This window comes from Sinocyclocheilus grahami, unplaced genomic scaffold, assembly GCF_001515645.1.
Source record: "Sinocyclocheilus grahami isolate Dianchi unplaced genomic scaffold, SAMN03320097.WGS_v1.1 scaffold586.1, whole genome shotgun sequence".
NCBI classification, from domain to species: domain Eukaryota; kingdom Metazoa; phylum Chordata; class Actinopteri; order Cypriniformes; family Cyprinidae; genus Sinocyclocheilus; species Sinocyclocheilus grahami.
Window position 1 is genome coordinate 105,932 of NW_015505765.1, and position 23,847 is coordinate 129,778.

The following is a 23,847-nucleotide window of genomic DNA, read 5'->3' on the forward strand; positions in this document are numbered from 1 at the left end:
GAGAGAGAGAGAGAAAGAGAGAGAGAGAGAGTCTGTATGTGTGTGTGGGAGGGAAGGATGGCTGAAGGATCGTGTGTCCGGGAACACTGTGGACTACTTGTCACCCCTTGGGGCAGACCGCCCAGAGACACTTTACCCAACGGGGATCAGGTCAGAGCCACAAGCGGCCTAAAATTACCAAATTTACAGTTATTAGGTATTATCTTGTGGTGCTTAGAAATGAGATACAGAAACCAGACAGATTTTGTTAAATTAAACCCGCAGCGACCGTTTTTTTTTTGTAATCCAGCTGTGCTACTTTTTTAATTGTCGCACATATGTATCCGATTGCTACATTTTTCACTAGCCCCAGAGACACCACATTTTTAGTTAACCAAAATGCTTATCAAGATCTACTAAAGTCTTAAGGAGGTCAAAGGTACAAGCCAGATATGATGCAAACAAGACAAGACCAAAACAAAACAAAACAAAAACAACACAAAACAAAAAAGCAAACAAACAAACAAATTAAAAATAAACAAAACAAAAACAGACATAAGACAAATCACCAAACAAAACAAAAAAGCAAAATCAGAAACAACAAAATACCCCCCCCCCCCCCCCCAAAAACCTTAAAAAAAATACAATAAAAAAACCCCCACACACAATCATTTAAGTGTATGTCATAGACTCTATCACTAAGATGCAAAAAGGCATGTATAGTGTGGCTATGTAGTCTTTAAATACAAGATGACAGCTTTTGGTTTATTTACTGTTATACAAAAAAAACACTAAAAGTATAGATATTATCAATACACACAGTCAAGTGTAACTGGATTATCGTACCCAATGAATCTGGGTCTCTAATGCCCCCTAAATCATCCTATAGACAACATCATCACTCACCACACTCATGGCTAATTGGCCCAATTTGCTAAATCCCTTGCCACTTGAATTCAGTCGATTCCAATTCCACCCCATTTCAGAAGAGCATTTGGGACCTTTCTTTTTTTAAATACCCATTTGTTTCTTGTTTGACTGATAACATCCATGTCGAGCTTTAATCATTCAAAGGTCCGGCGGAGGCAGATAGAACCAATGTGTAAATTGTGAGAAATTACAAGCGATGTGAAGTGGGATAATCTGATCACACGCCATCAGTAATTTTAACTATTCTGATTTCAGGTTCACAACAATACAAACAGCGTCTAGGATGGGACCGGGCTGTTTTGCAGTGAAATTGACCTACTATCACACTGGCATCTCTGGGGCATTTATAATTCAACAACATTGACTGCATCCACTGAGTCTACTTGCAGCCGCCAACAGACCATTTGATGCATATTGACCACTAAGATGGCCAGAGCTGGTTGAATCCCCCAATTTCAGACTTGTTGGTTGGCTGCTATGCTACATCCTGAATTCAGGGGGCAATAGTTTTTAATCTTTTAGTCTTTCAGGAGAAAAAAGGTTTTGTCTATTTGTTGTCAAGCTGCTAAAGTGGCCTCTTACAATGACTATTTTCCCAAATTCGCAAGGTTCATGACATCTTTTCAGGTATTTTTCAAGAGCTTTGTCTAATGTAAATACAGTTTGGATTTCCATATTGCTGTCTGTTGAGTCTGTTGCTCTATTATTTGAAAGAGCTGATATTTTGTTGCACAGCAGTATATTATTGTAGAAGTATTGACAGAATCACCTGCCTCTTTCATCCCCTTTCCAAGTGGGACAATTCTTGGCCAGTAAAATCCAAAGTCTGGTTTATTAGATCAACTTAAATCAGACCAGTATGGTTAGTTCAGCCAAAAATTAATCCTGTCATTTACTCAACCTCATGTTATTCCAAACCTTTCTTTCTTCAGCAGAACACAAAAGAAGATATTTAAAAAAAATGTTTCAGTGTTTTTTTTGTCTGCACAATGAAAGTTAGTTGGGTCCAATATTGTTTTGGACTCCACTGACTTTCATTTTATGGGCAAAAACACTTTATAAGATGATGACAGCAATTTCATTTTTTGGGAAAACTATTCCTTAAATTTAACAAAATATATAAGTAAATAAACTAATAATTTTTTGTGCTTTTACAAACATTATTATTCAATATTTTACTAATAGTTTTTCATGATACTTTTACTGAATATGATGATCAAGAATAAAGTCTACACACTTCTACCAACATTTAATATGTATGATGAGCAAGCAAATAGTCCTAATCCCGTTCCTTTCATTCCCACCAACATTCAATTTCTACAAATTAGTGGAAGCTCCAATATGAAAAGTATGGGTGATAGAAATCTTACCTAACTTATATGTTGATTGCCTATTTGAAATCATATCTAATTAGAAGAAAATCCCGCTGATGGGAGGTGGACGCAGTACTGAGAAGGCTCATTAACTTTGATGTTCACGGCTGTGATCTGGGCAAAGAAAACACAAAAGCCCCAACCACGCTCTCTCATACATTTTAATTTACATAAAAGCAGCAAAACAGAGGGAAAAGAGAAGAGTGTGAGGGAAAAAAAGAGAAGTGGATAGAACATCTTTATATCAGTGCAAGTTAACAATTTTCCACTTGATTTAAGAAAGGCTGGGAAGTCTCTGGGGCCTATTAGAAGAGCTTTCTACTGGCCACAAAGCAGAAAGAGTCAGCACATTTTACATTACTGAGACCGAGAGCAAGAAAGAGAGAGAGACAGAAAGAATGTATGGTGGTGTGAGCTATGATAAAGAGCTAGGAAATGAGAATAGAGACAGAGTGATAGAGGGATGAGAGAAAGAGAAGGAGAATCAAAAGAAGAGTGATCGGGATGAGGTGTGAATTGATGTGACCAGCCAACAAAAGAAGAAACAGGACAGAAAAACGTGTGAAATGGCAGACAGAAAGAGAGAGCCAGAGAAGGGGAAAAAGAACAGAGGAGGGAGAAATGAAGAGGATGAGAGTGCGCTTTAACCCTTGCTCCGCTGGCGTATCCATTGCTGGCCTCTCGCCTGTACTGCTGTCATCAGCACTTTTTCACGTCCATAATTATGGTGTGCTATCCATCATATCTAAGACAGTGCTTTTGGGACGGCGCAAAATTACAGACCTAAGCACTTCAGCTAATAGAATAAATATTAATATCTCTCTTCTTATATATTCTCATTCTCACCCCAAATATTTAAATGAGCCTTGACAGCGAGAGAATGCATTTGTTATGATGAAGGGAAAGCAAAGAAGAACAAATGGAGGGAAAAAAAACTGAGCGAGAGACAGACAGAGACAAAGAGAGAAGACGGGAGAAGCAGAAAACACTGCGGAGAAACAATTCATTAGAATGAGACAAATCCAAAGAGGAAGAAACTGATAGGGGCGGCGATGAAAGTTTCTGCGGAAAAACAATGAAGGGAGGCATACTGTCAGTTTAAAATAATAAATCACTTTTGTTCTGGCATATATGAATTATGTTATCATCTTAAAAGCTTCTCGCTTTAAAATCTATCGCAAAATGGCACTACATTTAAAAAAAAAAGAGGCGCTCAGTAATTATTTAATCGGTGGATGTGGCAATTGTCTTGGACTTGTCTTAAAATTACTTGATAACAGAGGGCTTACAGAGATAATTATTTGGTAGGTTGTGATCTCAATATGGACACCTCCATGATGTGACCCACTCCATGAGAAATTAAGAGTCCTTTATTAGGCTACAGATATGACATGAAGTTGTCTGATGAAATTTTTTTGACATTTGAAAAAATTTTTGGTGTCACTTTTTTGGTATTACTTTACAATGCTATTTTTTTCTACAATTTCTTAATGCATTTTGTCACTTTTTTTTATATTTTTCTCAGAAATGTTAATTTATAAATGTACAGTTTAACTTAATTCATGTTCATTATAAATTCATGTTAAATAACAATAATGTTAAAAATACATGTGCAAAGTTACTGTTTAATGTTGTATAAGTATTGTTCATTTTTAGTTCCTGATGCCTAATTAAGTAATGTTAATGAACTGAACCTTACTGTAAAGTGTTACTAACTTTTTAAATAAAGAAACAAAAATAATAAACAGTGCGTAATAAACGCACTGTTAATAGAACAGTTCACCCAAAAATCTAATTTTGCACTCACCCTAGAGCCATCCAAGATGTAGATGAGTTTGCTCCTTCGTTGGAACAGATTTTGAGAAATTTAGCATTACATCACTTGTTCACAAACGGATCCTTTGCAGTGAATGGGTGCCGTCAGAATGAGAGTACAAACAGCTGATAAAAACATCACAGTAATCCACAAGTAATCCACATGACTCCAATCCATCAATTAACGTCTTGTGAAGTTAAAAGTTGTGTTTGTTGTTACAAAAAAAAAAAAAAAAAATCCATCAAGACATTTTAACTGCCAATTGTCGCTTCTGAATAAAATAACGGTCCATTATAACGCTTCTTCCAGTAGATAAAAGTCCATCCTGTTGTCCTCTGACATTAAAATATGGAGAGAGATCGTGTATTTTAGCTGGAAGGAACGGTTTGAAGTTAAAGAAGCCTCAATGATGATTTATTTAGTTAAAAAAATGTACCTTTTTTCTTTACAAGTAATCAATTGATGGACTGGAGTTGTCAATTACTCCAATTACTTGCAGATTCTTTTTTTCAGTTGTTTGGACTTACATTCTGATGGCACCCATTCACTGGAGAGGATCCTTTGTTCAGCAAGTGATGCTAAATTTCTCCAAATCTGTTCTAAAGAAGAAACAAACTAATCTACATCTTGGATGGCCTGACGGTGAGTAAATTTTAATTTTTTGGGTGAAGTATTCCTTTAAGCTTAGACTTCTAAATAACAAAGAACATGACTAGCACAAGTCATACAATGTCATGTATTCAAATTGGATGAAAACAAGAATGTAATAGGTACTACAGCATGACGGTGGCTACACCTGTTTCATGCAAGCGAAGGTTTGTACTCTCCTGTACAGCTTAATGAGACTGAGGGACAGGTGTGATGAGGGACAAGAGAAGCGTGTGTGTGTGGGAGAGCTGCATGGGGTGAGGATAGAGGTCACGGATGGGTTAGAACCTGCTAGATTAAGGACATACGAGGACACTTGGTAAATGTGGGTCATGTTGTCCTCTCTTGTTACTGCCCTCAATATGTCACTCACACACAAACATGGAGGAAACCAAATGCATATGTCATAAGCACCCTGATGAAGGTTCAGATTAACATTAGGAACACAGTCAACTTTTAAGAGCTCTATTTAAAACTCTTGGAAAAAATCATCACCAATAAACGACATTCATTCATTAAGACCTATAAAACTGTCATCAACTGCAAATCACTTTAATCCAACAAATGTTATGAATGTCAAACTACATGTACACTAATAAAGAGGACCTTACGGCTTCTATGAGGATGCAAGTAAAAGTGAAAAGAATTTTGTTGACATTGCTGACCTGAAAGTTGAACCACATGTGTTATGTGCCAAATGCTAGATCTCTCTCCATATAAGCACCTTTTATCACAATACAGGTGGATGCCTTTTTCAGGGTTAAAGAGCTAAATTTGCCTATTTTTATTTTTAGTTAATAAATGTATATGATACTATAATACTTCACTATAATAAACTATAATACATTTTAAATAAAAAGTGTTAAAATAAGGAACATATATTCTTTATACATTTCTTTCAAATCATTTACAGTTTAATTCATTTACATTTTTATAGCAAAGAATAGCATATGCCCCATATAAATGTCATTACATCTCCCCAAGCATTTTAGAGTATTCAAGAGTTTTCAAAAGTAAAACAAAAATTATATATATATATATATATATATATATATATAAAAAAAAAATAATGAATAAAAAAATATATAACAAGGAAGTTATATACCAAAAAGGATGAGCAAGGCCATTCCATGATGTGGTAAATGTTTTAACATGAAGAAACAGTTAGAAAAGGTTTCATGTTCAAGATTTCAAGTTGAATCAACATGTTTTTGCATAGAAACCCTCAAACTGTCTTACCTTATCTCCCTGAGGGCAGTAGCCTCGGACAAAGTCTTTGCACACATCAGCTTTGCGAGACACATAAACATGGCTGTAGGGACAGCTACTGTTATTACAGATCCCCTTCAGAAAGTACGAGCACACAGGCATCTATACAGAAAAACAAATAGCGATTAAGAGCTTGAAAATGACATCAGGGATTTATGCAAACAATTTAAAACCTCAGATAACTGCAGACATTAAATCAATCTCCAGCATTATACAACAGAGCAAGTGTGAATGAATATGGCTAGTTTGAGAAACCAAAGAACTTCTGAAATGATAAGAGCAGCTACAATACATCTTAGCTTTTAAATTCCCTTTATAACAGATGTGTGTCAATAAAAAGTAAGTGATGGAAAATTTAAGTGAGTTACACACATATGGCACCAGTATTGTATCACGTATCTATTGAAGTCCCTGTCAAAACACATATTTAATCACACATTGTCTAATCAGTAATTATGTGCATGTGTCAACGGCACAGATTTGCACTGACTCCTCGTGAATATAATCTGCATGTATGAATAATCTGAACATGACGGAGAGCTCTCTGGGCTAAAAATAGAATGTGAGGATCGCGCACACGATGAGCAAGAGGGGGGCCGCTGACCTCTTAAGTGGAATCTCATTTCCATGGGGGTCATATCATTTCTGCTTAATTAACTGCAACAGAAATATTGACCCAAGTGGGGCGTCGTACCACCTGCATGATGCGTTTATGTGCAGGGGAGGGGAATGGACGCTAGCCACGACTGGGGTGAAGGGGTTTGGGGTCTTGTTTCTCAGTTATTTGGAGGGGGAACTGGATCGTTTTCAATTGCAGGCGTGAACTCAAGCCATGCTTCATGGCATATACACGGATGACACAGGGTGCGGGGTTAAATTGAGCCCCAAGGCTGTAGAGGAACAGGAGGAGGGGGGGCTTATAGGGTTGGGACTAGCAGATGGGCCTGCGCTGCGATGAGGTGGCTCTGCTTCTTTAAAACAAACAGCTGGTCTCTTGGTAGAGGGTGACGACGTCACAGGTGCAGTGATTTGGTGTGTTTGTATGTGTGTGTGGGGGGGGGGGGTATTGGTTGAGTAGGGCCTTGGACAGAATACAAGCAAAAGTCTGAACAAGTGTTAAAATCTGAAGAGAGGGAGGGAGAGAGTGGAGCAGGTAGAAAGTATGTGTGTTTTACAGAAAGTGAACGCTCTCGGAGGGGCTTTTTTCTGTGTCAAATAAACAATGGAAACAGGTGTCTCACTGTGAGAAGAAAGTGTGGGGAAAGTTTCAGACAGTGTCTTACTGAACCTGGAACACTTCTGTTCCTGTCAAACTACACCTCTTCATTTACCACTCCTGCTGTCATTATAAACAATGCATTACTTCTATGTTACTTTCATATTATACTAGAAGGGCTTTAAGGCCTCAATATACACACAAAATAAAAGTTAGGAAAGTATCTGATCATAGCAATGTGGATGGGATACATACATATACAGCACTTTATTCAATAGATTGCTTTACAGCAAGCAGTTTTACCGTATTAACAGCGTTCATACATATTTTCCATTTCAATATTCTATACTTTTTTAGACTCAAATTTCCAAACCTCTCAGATGATTTTCAGACCATATTTAACATTAAGTACATACAGCATTATTTTCAGATTTATATTTGGTATATAGTACAGGGTTTTTTTCATTGATTTTCTCAAAGTGACAACATATAGAGCCCATAAAATAAGAAAATATTAATAATAATAATAAACAAGATGCTTATAACCTGCATTTTGCATAATGAAAAATTGCACCTTGAATTCATTCAGTTGTGTTTGACAATCACTAAAGAATCACTAAACAGCTGCTATGAAAACACTTCTTGTATGATTAACTTATTTTCATAAAATTCTTAATTTTCTATTTTGTATATATATATAAACGAAGGAAATGAACCAGAGAATGTTTCTATGTCAAAGAAGGCAGAGCCCCAGAGCAATAGTAGTTTGAAGGTGATGGAAGTTACGTTTCAGGAAAGTTCACTATGGCAAGCTGGCAAGAATGGTTTGGCCTGATTTTGTTTGAAATGATGTAATGCTAGTTCATTTTTTTCAATTTTGCTATATCAGGGATTATTTACAAAGTTTAGAACAAAAACAAAAAAACAAAAAACAAAGAGACCACAGACATGAAGACAGTTCAACCGATTTTTTGCCTTATGATCTTCTGAATGCGCACACTAGATGATTAGACCAGACCACAAGACCACACACTTGATGATTGTAGGAACGATTTCACAGTGACTAGATCTCACGGACACTCGCAAGATCAAACGTGACTAGACAAGAAAAACAAATAGAGGACAACTGATGTTGTCAGCTGGCTCTCCCGGCACGCATTCTGTTGTACAGTGAAAAACAAAGTATAGAAAAGAATATGGGTGATGTTCTCTGCTTTCATGGCATGTTTGTGGCTACCAAGTTCCAGCTACAGAAGCACACAACATCCGGTAGGTGACGCTTGCTCGCTCTCATTGGCTATCGCGGGCATCACGTCAGAGGCAGCCCGATCAAGTCGTAAATATCAAACATGTTTGATATTTACGATTTGAGTTCGGCGACGCTCCGTCTCGATCGGGAGCAGTTAAATAAATCGCAATGACACCACACAATAGAGGATGTTTTGGAAAAAAAAAATCGCTTGCTACAAGCCGCGATTCGGGCCACACTCCCCGATCGTTCGGGGGTGCAAATCGGCCTTAAAATCCTGTAGTGTGCGGCCGGTGATGTTCTCTGCTTTCATGGCATGTTTGTGGCTACCAAGTTCCAGCTACAGAAGCACACAACATCCGGTAGGTGACGCTTGCTCGCTCTCATTGGCTATCGCGGGCATCACGTCAGAGGCAGCCCGATCAAGTCGTAAATATCAAACATGTTTGATATTTACGATTTGAGTTCGGCGACGCTCCGTCTCGATCGGGAGCCGTTAAATAAATCGAAATGACACCACACAATAGAGGATGTTTTGGAAAAAAAAAAATCGCTTGCTACAAGCCGCGATTCGGGCCACACTCCCCGATCGTTCGGGGGTGCAAATCGGCCTTAAAATCCTGTAGTGTGCGGCCAGCCTTGCATGAGATACAGATTTCTGAGTATTTGATGCATAATGTGTCTACACAGGGGTCTCCCTTCATGTTGGCTGCCATATTGAGCTTAATATTACTCACTTTATCTCAGCAACCCTGCTATTGTCAGATACTTTTGGTTGCAAATTGCACTGCAGATCTACAATGCATTTTGCAACCAAAAATATCTGACAACAGTTCTGCAAATATTTCTATAAAGGTATCGAAAACTAAACGGGTTAACAAGGTGAGGAGGCAGACTTTGAGACCAAAGAGTCATGACCATGAAAAATAAGACTGTCTGAGAGGGGAAGGTAAGTAATGAGATCGTAATGTTCACTTCAGGAGAATCTAGACTATATGATGGGTCACATGTTGCGTCAATACTGATCCTATCTCCACCTGTCTCCATGACGGCAATGCCTAGGCAAAGACCTCGAAGTATGTAACTCTGGAATCTAGTGGGATTGCCTCACAGATATTGAGACTGTAACACACCATCACAACCTGAGAGAGGAAGCTAAGGACCTGACATAGTATCTTTAATTATCACCCCACAGGCCAGCAAGCCCTGACAGTAACCTGATACTACCACATGCGGCCAGTCATGACTTATGCTAAGATTCTTATGGCTTTATGCATAAATCCAACTGTCAATACTGTCCCACAAAGATAAAATACAGTAGCTGCACATTTTATGTTTGAGTTATGACTGAGATTGGTTCACTTAGTTTATGATCTGCCCTCTGACAGAAGAATTTGGTGCAACTATGCTTAAATTCAGAGAAAACCATTATAAAAAACTAAATTCAATCAAAACTTTGAACAAGCATTTTGTGTTGATTTTCTAAACATGCCCTTAATGGTTGACTCTGATACTTTTTTTTGCAGTGTTCCTTATGCTGTCCAGTTTTTGAACACAAACAGTTCATTAGAATACTTAAATCAAATCATTTTATTCTTTTGAAGGAAGAACCCTTAAAAGGCCCCCTCAAACTTACCTTCTCTTTGGCTACTTTATGTGAGAAAGGACAAGTCCCATCTGTCTGCTTACATGTGCCTCGGAGAAACCTGCCAACCAATCACGATTTTAATTTGAAGACGGCTTACAAAGTGTTAGATGTTTTGTATAATGTAAGAGTGTGCACAGACACTCTGTACCTGGTGCAGACAGCCACTTTGTCAGGGTCATGGATGTAGGGGCAAGAGTCACCATGGTTGCACTTGCCAAATCGGTTATAGTACATGCAGTACTGCTTGGCCTTCTGTTTCTTCTGTCTGGCCTGTCGTATTATAGCTAAACTCTTCTGCACAGCACGACTGATATGCATAGGAAACAAAATAAATCACAAAACCAGTAAACAAATTGACGGTCATATGTTATGTATTGTTATGCTGTGAAATTAACCATCTATTACAATACTAACTTGGCTACGTAACGTGTGGCTGATGTTCTTCCCTGATTACCAGTCGAGGAAACATATGGATTGTACCATTCTCCTGTAGTATGAAAAGAAAAAGAAAATTATAGAAGTTCAGGGATTATGCACCATTTTATGAACGTGCATGACTTTCTTCCATGGAACACAAAAGGAGGTTTATAGTGAATAACAACGTAAATTTCCAAGTTTGCCACACAAAACGTATATTTTTCCAAGTCTGATGGATTTTTTCATGATGATTTTGTATTACCTTTAAAATGCTTTTATGGCATTTTTGGTACTTGATAGTCACTGGTCACTTAATGCTTTCAATGCCTGAATGAAAAGAGCAGCATGAACATTCCACTAAATATCTATTTTTGTTTTTTATGGGAAAAAAATAATTATTTGGTTTTGGGTTTGGTTTGGATTGAACTGAAGGTGACGAAATAATGACCTAATTATCATTGTTGGATGAACTATTCCTTTAAAAACATCAGCTTAACCAAAAATCAGCTTTAGCAAAAGCAAAGTATTATTTCTTTGTGAATATAATGTAGATATTATAGCTTGAAGTGAGCTGTAGGCCAGTGCTTGTTTGTTCCTCCTGTCTCAAGCTTGTGCACAAGCAAATGTATTTATAACAAGCCAGACTAATAGCATGTAATTAAAGGTCATCACATTCATTGGTAGTGACGGAGGCCAGCAAGTACAACTAAGACAAGATACCATGCTGTTTATTTATATGTCAGGGTCCATCAGCTATAAACACTGTACTCTATGTAGCACTGAGTGATAGAGCAATGAGGCCAAAGCGCAAGGAATTTAGGATCCGAGTGCATGTGAGAAATGGCTCGCTGGTTATGTGGGATTCAATTGTGAAGTCTATGTGAAAAAGTGAATGAGAGATTGAGTCTGTGCATATTAACTGTACCAGACTTGTGTGTGGTGAGACCACAGTTTGTTGGGGAGATCATAAATAGATGAAATGTGTGTTTGTGTGGAACTCCCATCACAGGCCAAGAGCTGATCTTTAATTCCACTTCTGACTAGGGCTTTAGGGTTTAATCTAGGCCATTCACCATCTCTCTCGTTCTCTCTGTGTCTCTCTCTCAATCTGTAGCCAGTGACAGATGACAGCTTTATTATTTCAGAAGGCGACCTGTAGCCCCCTTTCTCTTTCTCGCTGGATGTGTTGATAATCTGGACTGTGTACTTATAGACAACCGATATATACTGACCCATGAAAACCTACAAAACTAAACACTGCCATATTTATGTAAACAAAAAAGTGGGCAACACACATTTCAAATGTCATTTTAATGCTTAGAATATTTGCAAACTGGTCAGGCAATTATCTCTGCAAAATGGTTACCTGGTCTACTGTTAGGTGTGCAGGTGGTTTGAGTGCGAGAGAGCTTATTGGCTGAGACTCTGTATAGTGCTCCGCCTATCCATCTCATGCTTCGCCCCCTCCAGTGCCTTTCTGAAGTTGTCCTTAGTCGATTCTGCAGGAGGATTCTGAATGGAAAAAAATGGCAAAGAGACAAACAAATTATAGTAACATTTAAACACCAATTATAATCCAAATTGTAACCAATCAACTCATTTTTGTTTACTAATATAATATATATATATATATATATATATATATAGTATCAGCCGATAATTGCTTTGGGAAGTTTGATCGGCGGTCTCTCTGTCCGGCGTGGGCAAAATAATTCTAATGCTGAAGGTGAGGTACAATTCATGTTTCTTTATTAAATAAAGTAATTTGAAAACATTCTGTGAGACCTCCACCCCTCAAATAAAAACAAATCCCCCCACAAGAGTCACCTAAGAGGGGAATCCCCCCTATTTTCAAAAATGAAATTCAGGCCCTGAATAAATGTCTGTAAAAATCCTGATTGGAGCATCACTATAAATAATTCACCATGATAAAAAGCAAAGATCTGGTATCGGCGATCGTATGGGCAGATACTGCTTCCTGTGATCAGTGATCGGCTCCAAAAATCCTAAACGAAGCACCCTATATATATATACAGTGGGTACGGAAAGTATTCAGACCCCCTTAAATTTTTCACTCTTTGTTATATTGCAGCCATTTGCTAAAATCATTTAAGTAAATTTTTTTCCCTCATTAATGTACACACAGCACTCCATATTGACAGAAAAAAACAGAATTGTTGACATTTTTGCAGATTTATTAAAAAAGAAAAACTGAAATATCACATGGTCCTAAGTATTCAGACCCTTTGCTGTGACACTCATATATTTAACTCAGGTGCTGTCCATTTCTTCTGATCATCCTTGAGATGGTTCTACACCTTCATTTGAGTCCAGCTGTGTTTGATTATACTGATTGGACTTGATTAGGAAAGCCACACACCTGGCTATATAAGACCTTACAGCTCACAGTGCATGGCAGAGCAAATGAGAATCATGAGGTCAAAAGGAACTGCCTGAAGAGCTCAGAAACAGAATTGTGGCAAGGCTAGATTAATGAGGAAAAAAAAATTAACTTAAATGATTTTAGCAAATGGCTGCAATATAACAAAGAGTGAAAAATTTAAGGGGGTCTGAATACTTTCCGTACCCACTGTATATATATTTATTATTTAATAATTTTTTTCCCCCCTGGTCAGTGTATGTAATAAATCAACACTTATTACATATACTACAGTTTAAAAGTTTATTGTCTGAAATGTTATTACAATTTTAAATATCTGTACTCTGCTTAAATATAATATACAATGTAATTTATTCCTGTAATAGTAAAGCTGAATTTTCAGCAGCCATTTATTCCAGCCTTCAGTCAGTCACATGATTCTTCAGAAATGATTCAAATATGCTGATTTAATGCTAATTTCTTATAATTATCAGTGTCGAAAACACTTGAGCTGCTTTATATGTTTGAGGAAACTATGATAGTGTATAAAATAACTATAACTTTTCAGATTAAGTCATTTCAAAACATCAAGAAAAATGGGACTTCTTAAGATCTGCCTTCTTTAAGAAACTTTGTTTAAATCTATTTGGTGCGCATCATGTCCAATCACATTTCTGAATGAGAGCAGCAAGGCAGCTATTCTTTTTTTCCTCTTACTGTCCCTTCTTCAACACACCTTTCCAATCTCGTCCTCACCTTCCCAAACATACCCACACTCTCACGCTCTCTCTATCTTCTGGCTCCTGTGTCATAGCACTCTGGTAAATTGCTCCTTTAATGGAGGGGACGGCCGTGTGGAAATGGAGAGAATTGAAAAGAGGAGGAAATCATTGAGATAATTGCCAGGGCATGAGGCCAGAGCAGAGAGACTGCCCCCCAAACATACTCTTTGATGCTTCCTCTCCCTCTTAAGCGCACACACACACACACAGGACACATCTCTCACATTCTCATTTATTAGGACATGTATGCGTAAAATGGACAGAAATACATTTAAATACTTAAAACACGATAAATGTTAATTGCTTCTAAAAATAACTGAAAGTGTTTTCTTGCACAATAAAAATTCAATAAGACATATTCACTGCAGTGCTACACATGGAGAACAATAATTCCATCAATGCTACATGCTTATTATCATACTCCGTATTATAGACCAAATGCCATACAGCATATCCCACCTTTCAAAGTATATATTTAAGACTGATTGTAGAGGAAGTTGTGTGTGAAGGAGTGTTTGCGAGTGTACGAGTAGCTGCTCTGTAGGAGACATGAACTTTAATACAAAACGTTTCAAGAGCCCAACAGCAAATCACCTCCAACATCAATTTACACCCAATACAAGAGCTTCAACTACACAATCTATTGCCTCGGCCAATATGTCCAACCCCAGCCCACACATACAGCATAGCATCAACATTGAGCCTGAGCACCCCTACACACACAGAAAGTATCACTGGCTTTTATACAAACACACATTGATTACCAAAAGTCCCCATGAACTGCCATGAAATAGTACTCTTAATAGAAATAAAACAAAAATAACCTCATTATACTGATAATTAGATTTTTTTAGATAAAAATTTCAATCAATCAGTAAATAAGTAACTACAAAAAAATATTTTATTTCTAGTTACAACCACTACTTTCACTTCTGTTTCGCACAAACTTCCACAGAAGTGAGGATTGTGTTATTGTGTAATGCAGCAAGATGGCTTAGGAACCTCCTTCAATGTATGTAAGCCTATGGGATGTTTGCCTGTTTTATTGTCCATCAGGTAATAAGTTTAATAATATAATAGTTAATAGTTAATAATAATAATAGTTTAGAAATTAGAATAATAATAGCAAACCTCTTCTCAACAAGCCACATGATTTGACGTATCGATAACACTTTAGTATTGGGACCATTTCTCACTAGTTGATTATTAGCATGCATATTACTAGCATATTGGTTATTTATTAGTACTTATAAAGCACCTATTCTGTATGACCATATTCTACATCCTTAATCCTCAATACCCAGACTTGACAACTACCTTACTAACTATTAATAAGCAGTAATTAGGAGTTTATTGAGGGAAAAGTTGCAGTTAATAGTAAGAACTGGACCTTAAAATAAAGTGTAACTGACGTATCATTCAATGTAGTGAAAGCCAAAGTTTCATATTTTAAAGGGATAGTTCACCCAAATATAAAAATTATGTCATCAATTATTCACCCTTGTGTTTCTCTAAAACCCATAAGACTTTCATTCACCTTTGAAACACAGATGAAGACATTTTTTAAGAATCTTGTCATTTCTATCATTTAACCCATTCCACCAAAACTTTGTACAGTAATACAGCTAATCTTCCGTTTATCATATTGGATAACATAATTTTCACTTTTTGGGTGAACTAATAATCCATTACACTCGGATATATGTCACAAAATGAAAGGAACTATCTGTAGATTCTTCCGTTTTATTGCGACTATAACAACTTCACAGAGAAGACAAAAGTGGCAAACAACCTGTAGTACATCTACACCCTTTTAGCTGTAAGAGCATATGTCGCACATACATCATAACCCACACAGGTCCACAACGGCTCAGTGACGGCAGCCATGGGAGCCATAATGAGGCGTAATGGGAGAACAGTTGCTGCCCTCACTGTAGCTCAGGCAGGGCACCAAGAGCCATAATGGAGCCTAATGTAGCCATGACATGGACATGGAACATGTGAGGGCAGTTAACCCAAGTCATACTGAGCCTGTGTGACAAACGGATAAAATATATGAAGCCTAAACTCGGAAGCAGAGTACATGTAATAGCATGCAAATGTTCCTCCACTGGGCTTTGTCTAAGAAGAAAAGAGAGGAAAGCTGTAAACACAAGATGCCTTGCGACCTCTTGGTTCTCTCGTTTCAACTCTGGAAAATATGGAAATAAAAGTAAGACAGGAAGCAAAGAGGAGAGCTCCATAATCCTTAGAGCTCCCAGCCAGTCGTCCTTGACCCTTAAACGCCGATACCTTATCTTCAGCCAACCGGCACTCTTTAAATCACAGGTCGCCACGATATATGTACTTTTAGTTGCTGTTCTGGTATCAGTTATGTCTGTGTTTCCTGTTACCGCAGTAACTCAGGCTGGAAGGCATAAGAGCTGATCTGATATCAGAGGCAGAGGGAACCGGCAGTGCTAATACATGGGGTCTGGAGGGACATATCACGTCGTCCCATGTATCACTTGAATGGCAGTGGGGAATTATTTTTTATGGGACACACGATGGGTTGTAATTGCACTGTTAGAGTAGGACGTGATTTAGCATTTGGGGGCTCTGACCCTGAGGCTATGATATAAAAAGGTCTTTGTGCTCTTCCTGAGGGTCTGCTGGGTGATATGAGAGTGAAGTTTTTTACTGAAATCATTCGGATGAAACTTAGGACAAGTGCACTATAAAAAAAGAAGAAAAAAAAACATTTTATAGGAGATGAAAATACTAAGAAATAATAAAAAATGTGTTTTATTTGGGAAAGAAAGAAAAGAAAACCTAAATAAAAAGACCAACTTAGACCAAAATAATTCACCAAAATGTTGTCCCAACTAGTCAAACACAGTTGTCTGAGCAAAGAATTTTAAACTGAATAATATTGATGAAATGTTAAGGGTTGGTGAGTTCCCAGCATGCACTGCAGCATGAATAAATTATATGGTTACTGTATCACTGTTTGTTGACTTTTGTTGTTTTATGATGTTAAAAGATGTCACCGTTCTTGAGGTTTGTGTCACGTTATACATAAACTTTCTAAAACTACATATCTTTGCTGTCTTATAAACATTTACATACATACATCATGCGTATATATACATATATACACACACTTTGTAGCTCTATCAGCGGATCCGTCTATGTGCAGACATATAGATGTGGCGGCTTTCAAACGCTCTCGTGTGTTTCTATGTGAGCGCTCAGTGAAGAGCGTGAAACGATGATGATTGTAGCCAATCACAGTCATATTTGTTGAGTGTGTGATCGCGATAACCAATCAGCTGCATTTAAGAATCTGCTCAACAGCGTTCAAATGTTAGCGGGAAATGGACGTTTTTAAAATTTCAGTACTGACAAGAATCACGGTTGGTACTTTTGACAACACTAAGATATATACACTATACTTTGAAGACAAGTGCACAATACACGAAAAAATTGCCCTAAAAATTTTATTTACAACACAGCAAAAGCCATTTGCTGCACAAGAAATCTGTAGTTGTCTTGAATAATTTAACGCATGTAACAGACAAATTCAAATTGATAAATCAAAGTATTGTTACTTGTGACAATTTTAAAACAACAACTAAGAACCTAAAAATTTAATTTTTAGTTTTTAAAAAATTCCTTTTTTTGTTTTCTTAGTTATATTGTGCTCACGTTAAGGATGCATGAAATGCAAATATGTACTGAATATGCTGATGATGACCCATCCCTCAAGGGGCTGGAGCGAATCTGTGTTTTTGTCCCTTTAATTCATTCTGTCAAAATAAACGCTTTTACAGCAAACATCTCTGAGGCATCATGATTTTTATCACTCCCTCTAGACACAAATCTCTTTTTTTGCTAGTATGTGGCATATTTAGGGGGCACGGTAAGCAACCATCAGCAAGGATGAGCACGGGGGACTTACACCTGTGTCAAGACAAAAACACATCAGTGCTGGTGCATGTGATGGTTGGGGAAGAATGCATATGCCGGCCAAACAATTAGTATGAGTTAAAACCTCTTAACTGTAAAAAGAAAAAAAAAAGGTTTCTACTCAGAAAAGTTAGCCACAGTCACCGGCTGCTTTCGATCATGCAAACTATTCTGCATTCTCACATGAGAGCATGCATGTATATATGTGTGACTTATTGTGTTTCGACTGCAGGACGAGCGCAGATGAAGGAGAGAGCGAATCAGCACTCCGGCAGGGTGATTAACGATGTGACTTTTGTTTTGGTGACGGGGAGGAATTCACAGGCCGCACGGGCATTCACAATAATGCTTGTCTTGTCTATTTGGCTGCAGAGAAAGCATTAGTAAGCTCATCCTGAAGAATAGATACAAAGAGTTACCCTTGAAATGAGCTAGCTGGTTTCACTTAACCAATTTTCTTTGTGTAAATGAGATTTTGCTTGTAGCAAAGTAGATAATGAAGGAAACTTAAGTGATAACCATATTAAAGACTATTAGAGAGGGAAAACATTTAAAATGTTTGAAGAAATCAACAGCTCAAGGGCAGACAAGTGGGCAAAAGATAACACAATGAAAGGGGAGAGGACTGAGAGACAGATGACATGAGGTAAATTAGACGGTTGTCATCAGGGTGGGAAATTAACACTTGCCACCAGCCAAATGCGGCTATTTTTTGCAGTGGCAGGTATTTTTGCTTATTATACCAGACACGTGGCATGTTTCAGATTGGCCTGACAATAAATGCTCTTGAACTAAATGCTTTGAACTAAATGTAAATGTTCTTAATTACACTACTGTACACAAGTCTGTGGTCAGTAAGGTTTTATTTTTTTTTTAGAGAAATTAATACTCTTATAAAAAAACTGCATTAAATTGATTTAAAAAAATGAAGGGAAGACATTTACACAGCAATATACAGTGGGTACGGAAAGTATTCAGACCCCCTTAAATTTTTCACTCTTTGTTATATTGCAGCCATTTGCTAAAATCATTTAAGTTAATTTTTTTTCCTCATTAATGTACACACAGCACCCCATATTGACAGAAAAACACAGAATTGTTGACATTTTTGCAGATTTATTAAAAAAGAAAAACTGAAATATCACATGATCCTAAGTATTCAGACCCTTTGCTATTGTAGCAAAGTGTCATTTCTTCAGTGTTGTCACATGAAAAGATATAATAAAATATTTACAAAAACGTGAGGGGTGTACTCACTTCTGTGAGATACTGTATATACATACATTTTCTTTTTTACTCAAATAAATGCAGCCTGGGTGATACATTACATTACATACACACACATATATATATTTCTGAATGTATATATATATATATATATATATATATATATATATATACACATATAGATTTTTTTATACATAAATGAGTAAAACATTTAGGGTTTTTCCACCCAGGTCATCATTTTCAACATTTTTATCAACTACATTTCCAGGCTCATGCTCTGTTTTATATCTCATAAAACATTATATCTCAACACTGTATTACCAGTCAAACATTTCTGAGTATTAATACCTGAACTCTTAAGCTCTATTGCTCTACCTTGTCCTTCAGCATTCTCAATTCACCTCTCTTGTTCCTTCTGTTCTCCCTTGTGCTCCCCTCCCTTCTCTCCCAGGATGGGTGGATGAGACGAATGGAGAGGTGGTGAAGAAGAGGAGAGGAGAGGGGAGCAGTGCTGCAGCATATCCTGTGCTGATCAATACCAGAGCACTAAACCTGATGAGGGCCACACGGGCCACTCCACCCACACTGAGAGACTGCATGACCGCACGTGTGAGAGTGCGTCGACCAAAGAAAATAAAAGGTGAAGATTATGATTGTTTTTTGTTGTTTCTCCGACATGAACAGAGTTAGAGTTCAAGGAAACAGCAGCAAGAAATCTGGCTTCATACACAGTACAGTAAATGTATGAATGTGTGTCCTAAAATGAATGCTAGGATGAAAAAATTATCAATATTATGATGATGGCTGCTTTGATTAAAAGTCTATTGCTCAGTTTCTGTGTATTATTATTTAAAAAAATTTAAATGGATATATCGTTGTATATAGTAGCAACAAATTAATTGCATTTAACTAATCAAGTATTAATCAAGTATTTGAATGTGCATTTATTAATTAACTTCAATAATGTGATATGAATTAATGTTGATATTGCTAATATTATATGAATCATTATTATCAACAATATTAATGCTAATAAAATAATATAATATTAAAAACTGTGATCAAGAGATATTATCACAAGTATTTTATTTTAATGTACATTTTAATTGGTTTGAATATTGTTATATGGATTATTAAATATTATTTAAAAATAATTAAAATAGAAAACTGTTATTTAAAATTTTAATAATATTTCACAATATTTCTTTTTTACATTCCATTTTTTATTTTTTTGCTCAAATGAATGCAGCCTGGGTGATACATTACATTACATACATACAATACATGAATTTAGTATAATTAAAAAAGTTTGTGTTAAGTATTTTAACGTACATTTTAATAAATTATTTCAATAATACAGTATGAATTAATTATACTGATATTGATAATATTATTAGAATCATTAGTAATATAAAAATGTTAATATAATAACAAAATTATTATTTATGAGAAGAAATATCAATATCAGAAATATATTGTTTTAATGCACATTTTATTAATTTAAATAATATATGAATATTGATAATATTATATGAATCATTATTAATATCAATATTAATCATATAAATTAATTAATATTCATGTTTAAAATATCAAGATAAATAAGAGATGATCGTAAGAGGTGGTCTGGCAAGCCAAGTCCAAGAACAAAAAGACAAACTCTACATTCACAGTAATAAATGAGAAAATCTAGAAAAGAAAGAACAAAACGGAGAGCATGCAATGGGAGGAGGCAGTTGGTATGCGTGTGTCTGTGTACGTATGTGTGTGTGTGCGCACGGACTCATGTAATTTATGCCCAGGCGTCCATGCTTTACGGCTTTCTTAATTCAACTCCTGCTACTATTAATGTAGTTAATGTTGAGATTATATCTATTTTCTGGTGGCTGCTGGGGATTTACGAGGGCCTTTCCTCCCCCACCCAGTCCCCTCGAACACTCAATCACCAGACACAGCCGCACTGCTGACTACACACTCCCACCCCTCTCCAGCTCGCTGCGCCGGACGCCGGGTCACTGCACGGAAGGGTGAGGGGCTAAAGAGCCCCGCGTCTGTCTGCTCAAGTGTGAGACAGAGAGGGGCTCCGCGCTTCTTCTGCTTGAGCTCTTGGGTGGTGGACTGTGATCGGCCATCTGTGTGTGTTTCCTAACTAACTAATACGGAGAGACTCTTGGCATTGTGGCTTTTTTTAAGCACATTGTGCATCCGTTCTTTATAGCACAGTGACAACATTACAGGTTTGATTCCCAGGAAGTGCATGCACTGGTAAAAAGCATATCTTGAATGCACCATAAGTCGCTTCAGACAAAAGCTTAAATGTAATGTCTGCCAAATGTGTAAATATAATAAGAATGTGGCAGATGGCCATACTCTAAAAATAAGCATCACCAACAAATGAATGAATGAAAGAGAGATGGATCGTTAAAAATCTTCCCTTATCTCCTCTCCCCCCACGCTATCTTTCTCTCTTTCTCATTTCCCTCCATCTCTTGTAATATTTCACAATGCGTCACAGAGGTTCAAATTGAAAATCCCTTGATGAATCAATATTTATTGCAAGCAGCTAAATGAATGGCGGTAAGTCACCACAGCTCAAAGGCAGTCTGAAGCCAAGCACGCGTCTCACAAAATCTGCATTACACAAATGAAGCCCCACAAACACAAACTCAAAACTCGCTTATCCATTAAAAATCAGAGTCAGAAAGCACTGCAAATCTAAATTACATGAAACAAGTATCACTGACCTGCACACAAACTTGCAAAAATCAGTAACACTTTAGATTACTGTTGCATAATATCAAATATTTTAGTTGGTGACAAATAATATTTGAGATTTTAGGGCAAAATCTGGATACATATAAAAAGTGTACAGTGCATTTGAATTACCTTTTAGATAGAGAATACACAAACATTTGTGTCATGTAAGACAGTGTAAAGATTTAATTACAGAATAAATGACAGATGAAAAGAGCTAGAAGCTCAGTTATACACACACACACACACACACAAATCTAATCAAACTATACATAAACCGTGTTGAATACTTGTGTGCAGGCCACTGAGGTCAAAATGTCAGCATCTCTTCAGTAATGAGCTCAGATGAGAGTCTGACCTGTAGACCTGTTAATCATCTATTTCAAGAGCAGCTGTTACATGTCTGTCGACCAAAATGTTCTCAAACGCCACGTGATGACTACATATACCAGTAGTTTTACTAAATCAGGCATAGCATTATGTTTCCTTGCTATGTAAAATTCAAAAACATATGTTTAAGTAAAAATATATACATATTTTCATGGTTTGATCATATCTAAGGAAACATGCCCATCCTAAATTCGAACAATGAGCAAAAGTAGCAAAAGGCTAAGATAAACACATAATGAAATTACCCTCAAGAAACTATTATCAGCTCATATGATATGAACAGGGATAACTACATTAATATATTTAAAACCAATGGACATAAATAGATCAGCTCCCCCAACTTCCTCTCTCTCCAGTAACACAAAGTTACAGCTGCTTAAGCAGCCAATCAGATACTCAAAGCGATATCATGCACCGAACCTGCTTGAAAGGACCAAAAAGAAGTGATTTTGTTAAGCGCTATCCACTCAAGGCAGTGTAAAGCAATCCTCACTAAGGCAGAAAAGACCAGAAAGCCAGTAAAAGAGAGCAAGAGAGATAAAAGAGAAGGTTATTTTGTTTAATGTGGCAACCTTCTTAACATATAACACCTTTAATCCACACTCTCTTTTTTATACATGGCTAAGCCAGGCCCACACAGCAGGGGGATTTATGAAGATCATTTTAACTCTGTAGATAAGAGGGGGAATAAAAAATTTACACCCATATGCATGAGTGCTTCATTTACACCCTTAAGTGAATAGGATTTCTCAGTGGCCGCCTATCAGACTAAAGCTAATGCCATACAGACACAGCAGTGACCCCTCTTCCTTCTCTCTGTCTTTCTATAAGCATTTACAATTTAGAAGCTTTCCAACCTCTCTTAATTTTGCTTTAAAGGCTTGTTCTGTGTGAACAGAACCACACTGGGGAACTAGACGCCTCATATTGTGCAACAGCTATTCTCTTTTGCACACAAACTGCTAGACTGCACATAAGGCAAAAAAAGTTGTTTGTCATCTTGCACTAACACCATTGTATCAACATTGGGGCATGTATATGCTGCTAGGCCACAGATGTAACAGGGAAAGCTGTTAACTGTCACTGAAACATAAATACAACCTTCTGTTGATCTGTTTTTTGCATATCACTTATGCCTAGGGTTGGGTACTGAAACCCGGTACCAATATGGCACCGGTACTTATGTAACCGGTATGTACTAGAACCGAAAATCCGAACGCAGATTTCGGTGCCATGCCTGAGTGATCGATTGAAATATTTGTCCTCTGGTTCTCCGAAACACACATAAGAAGCATCATCACCGGCACCGCACGTGAAAAATAATTTCCCGACTGAGAAAATGCACGTGAACTCAAGTCGGAAAGCTCTAATAATACAAATCCAACACATCTTTGTAGTAACGAGAGTGTCCATGTTGTTTTCACATTCCTCCCTTGTATTCACATTTCTAAACCTGTTGTACAAAAGAGAAAATTATAACCTTTTTACTCCACAACACCAGTCAAATGCTTTTTTTTGTGATCTGATGTGGCTTCTTGTCACAGAATGAGGCAGAAAATATGTTCCATATGCTACTTTAAAAAGAATACATCGATTAGCAATAGATTATAAATTAGGGTGACCATACGTCCTCTTTTCAAACACAAAAATGCATCAGGTCGGGATTTCTTAATTGCCCAAAATGTCCGGGATTCGGCTGTTTTCTTAATCCCGCTCCCGCTGAATCTCTGACCATTTCCGCCTGCTCCCGCAACATGTGTTTCGCTCCCTCGATTTTCGTGTCCACTCCTTTAAACATTCTAATATTGTGTATAATTTTGG

At 37.1% G+C, this 23,847-nt stretch overlaps 1 protein-coding gene across 1 annotated transcript in view; it reads right to left on the bottom strand.

The window, feature by feature from the left end:
- The window catches only part of zc3h3 (zinc finger CCCH-type containing 3), a 73,718-nt gene that overhangs the window by 5,511 nt on the left and 44,360 nt on the right, over positions 1 to 23,847 (bottom strand). Inside the window, exons 5-9 of the mRNA XM_016240259.1 lie at positions 11,912 to 12,057; positions 10,543 to 10,615; positions 10,277 to 10,435; positions 10,117 to 10,186; positions 5,986 to 6,117 (exon numbers count right to left, since the gene is read on the bottom strand). Coding sequence (XP_016095745.1) covers positions 5,986 to 6,117; positions 10,117 to 10,186; positions 10,277 to 10,435; positions 10,543 to 10,615; positions 11,912 to 12,057 — 580 coding nt within the window. The remainder of the gene's footprint in view (positions 1 to 5,985; positions 6,118 to 10,116; positions 10,187 to 10,276; positions 10,436 to 10,542; positions 10,616 to 11,911; positions 12,058 to 23,847) is intronic.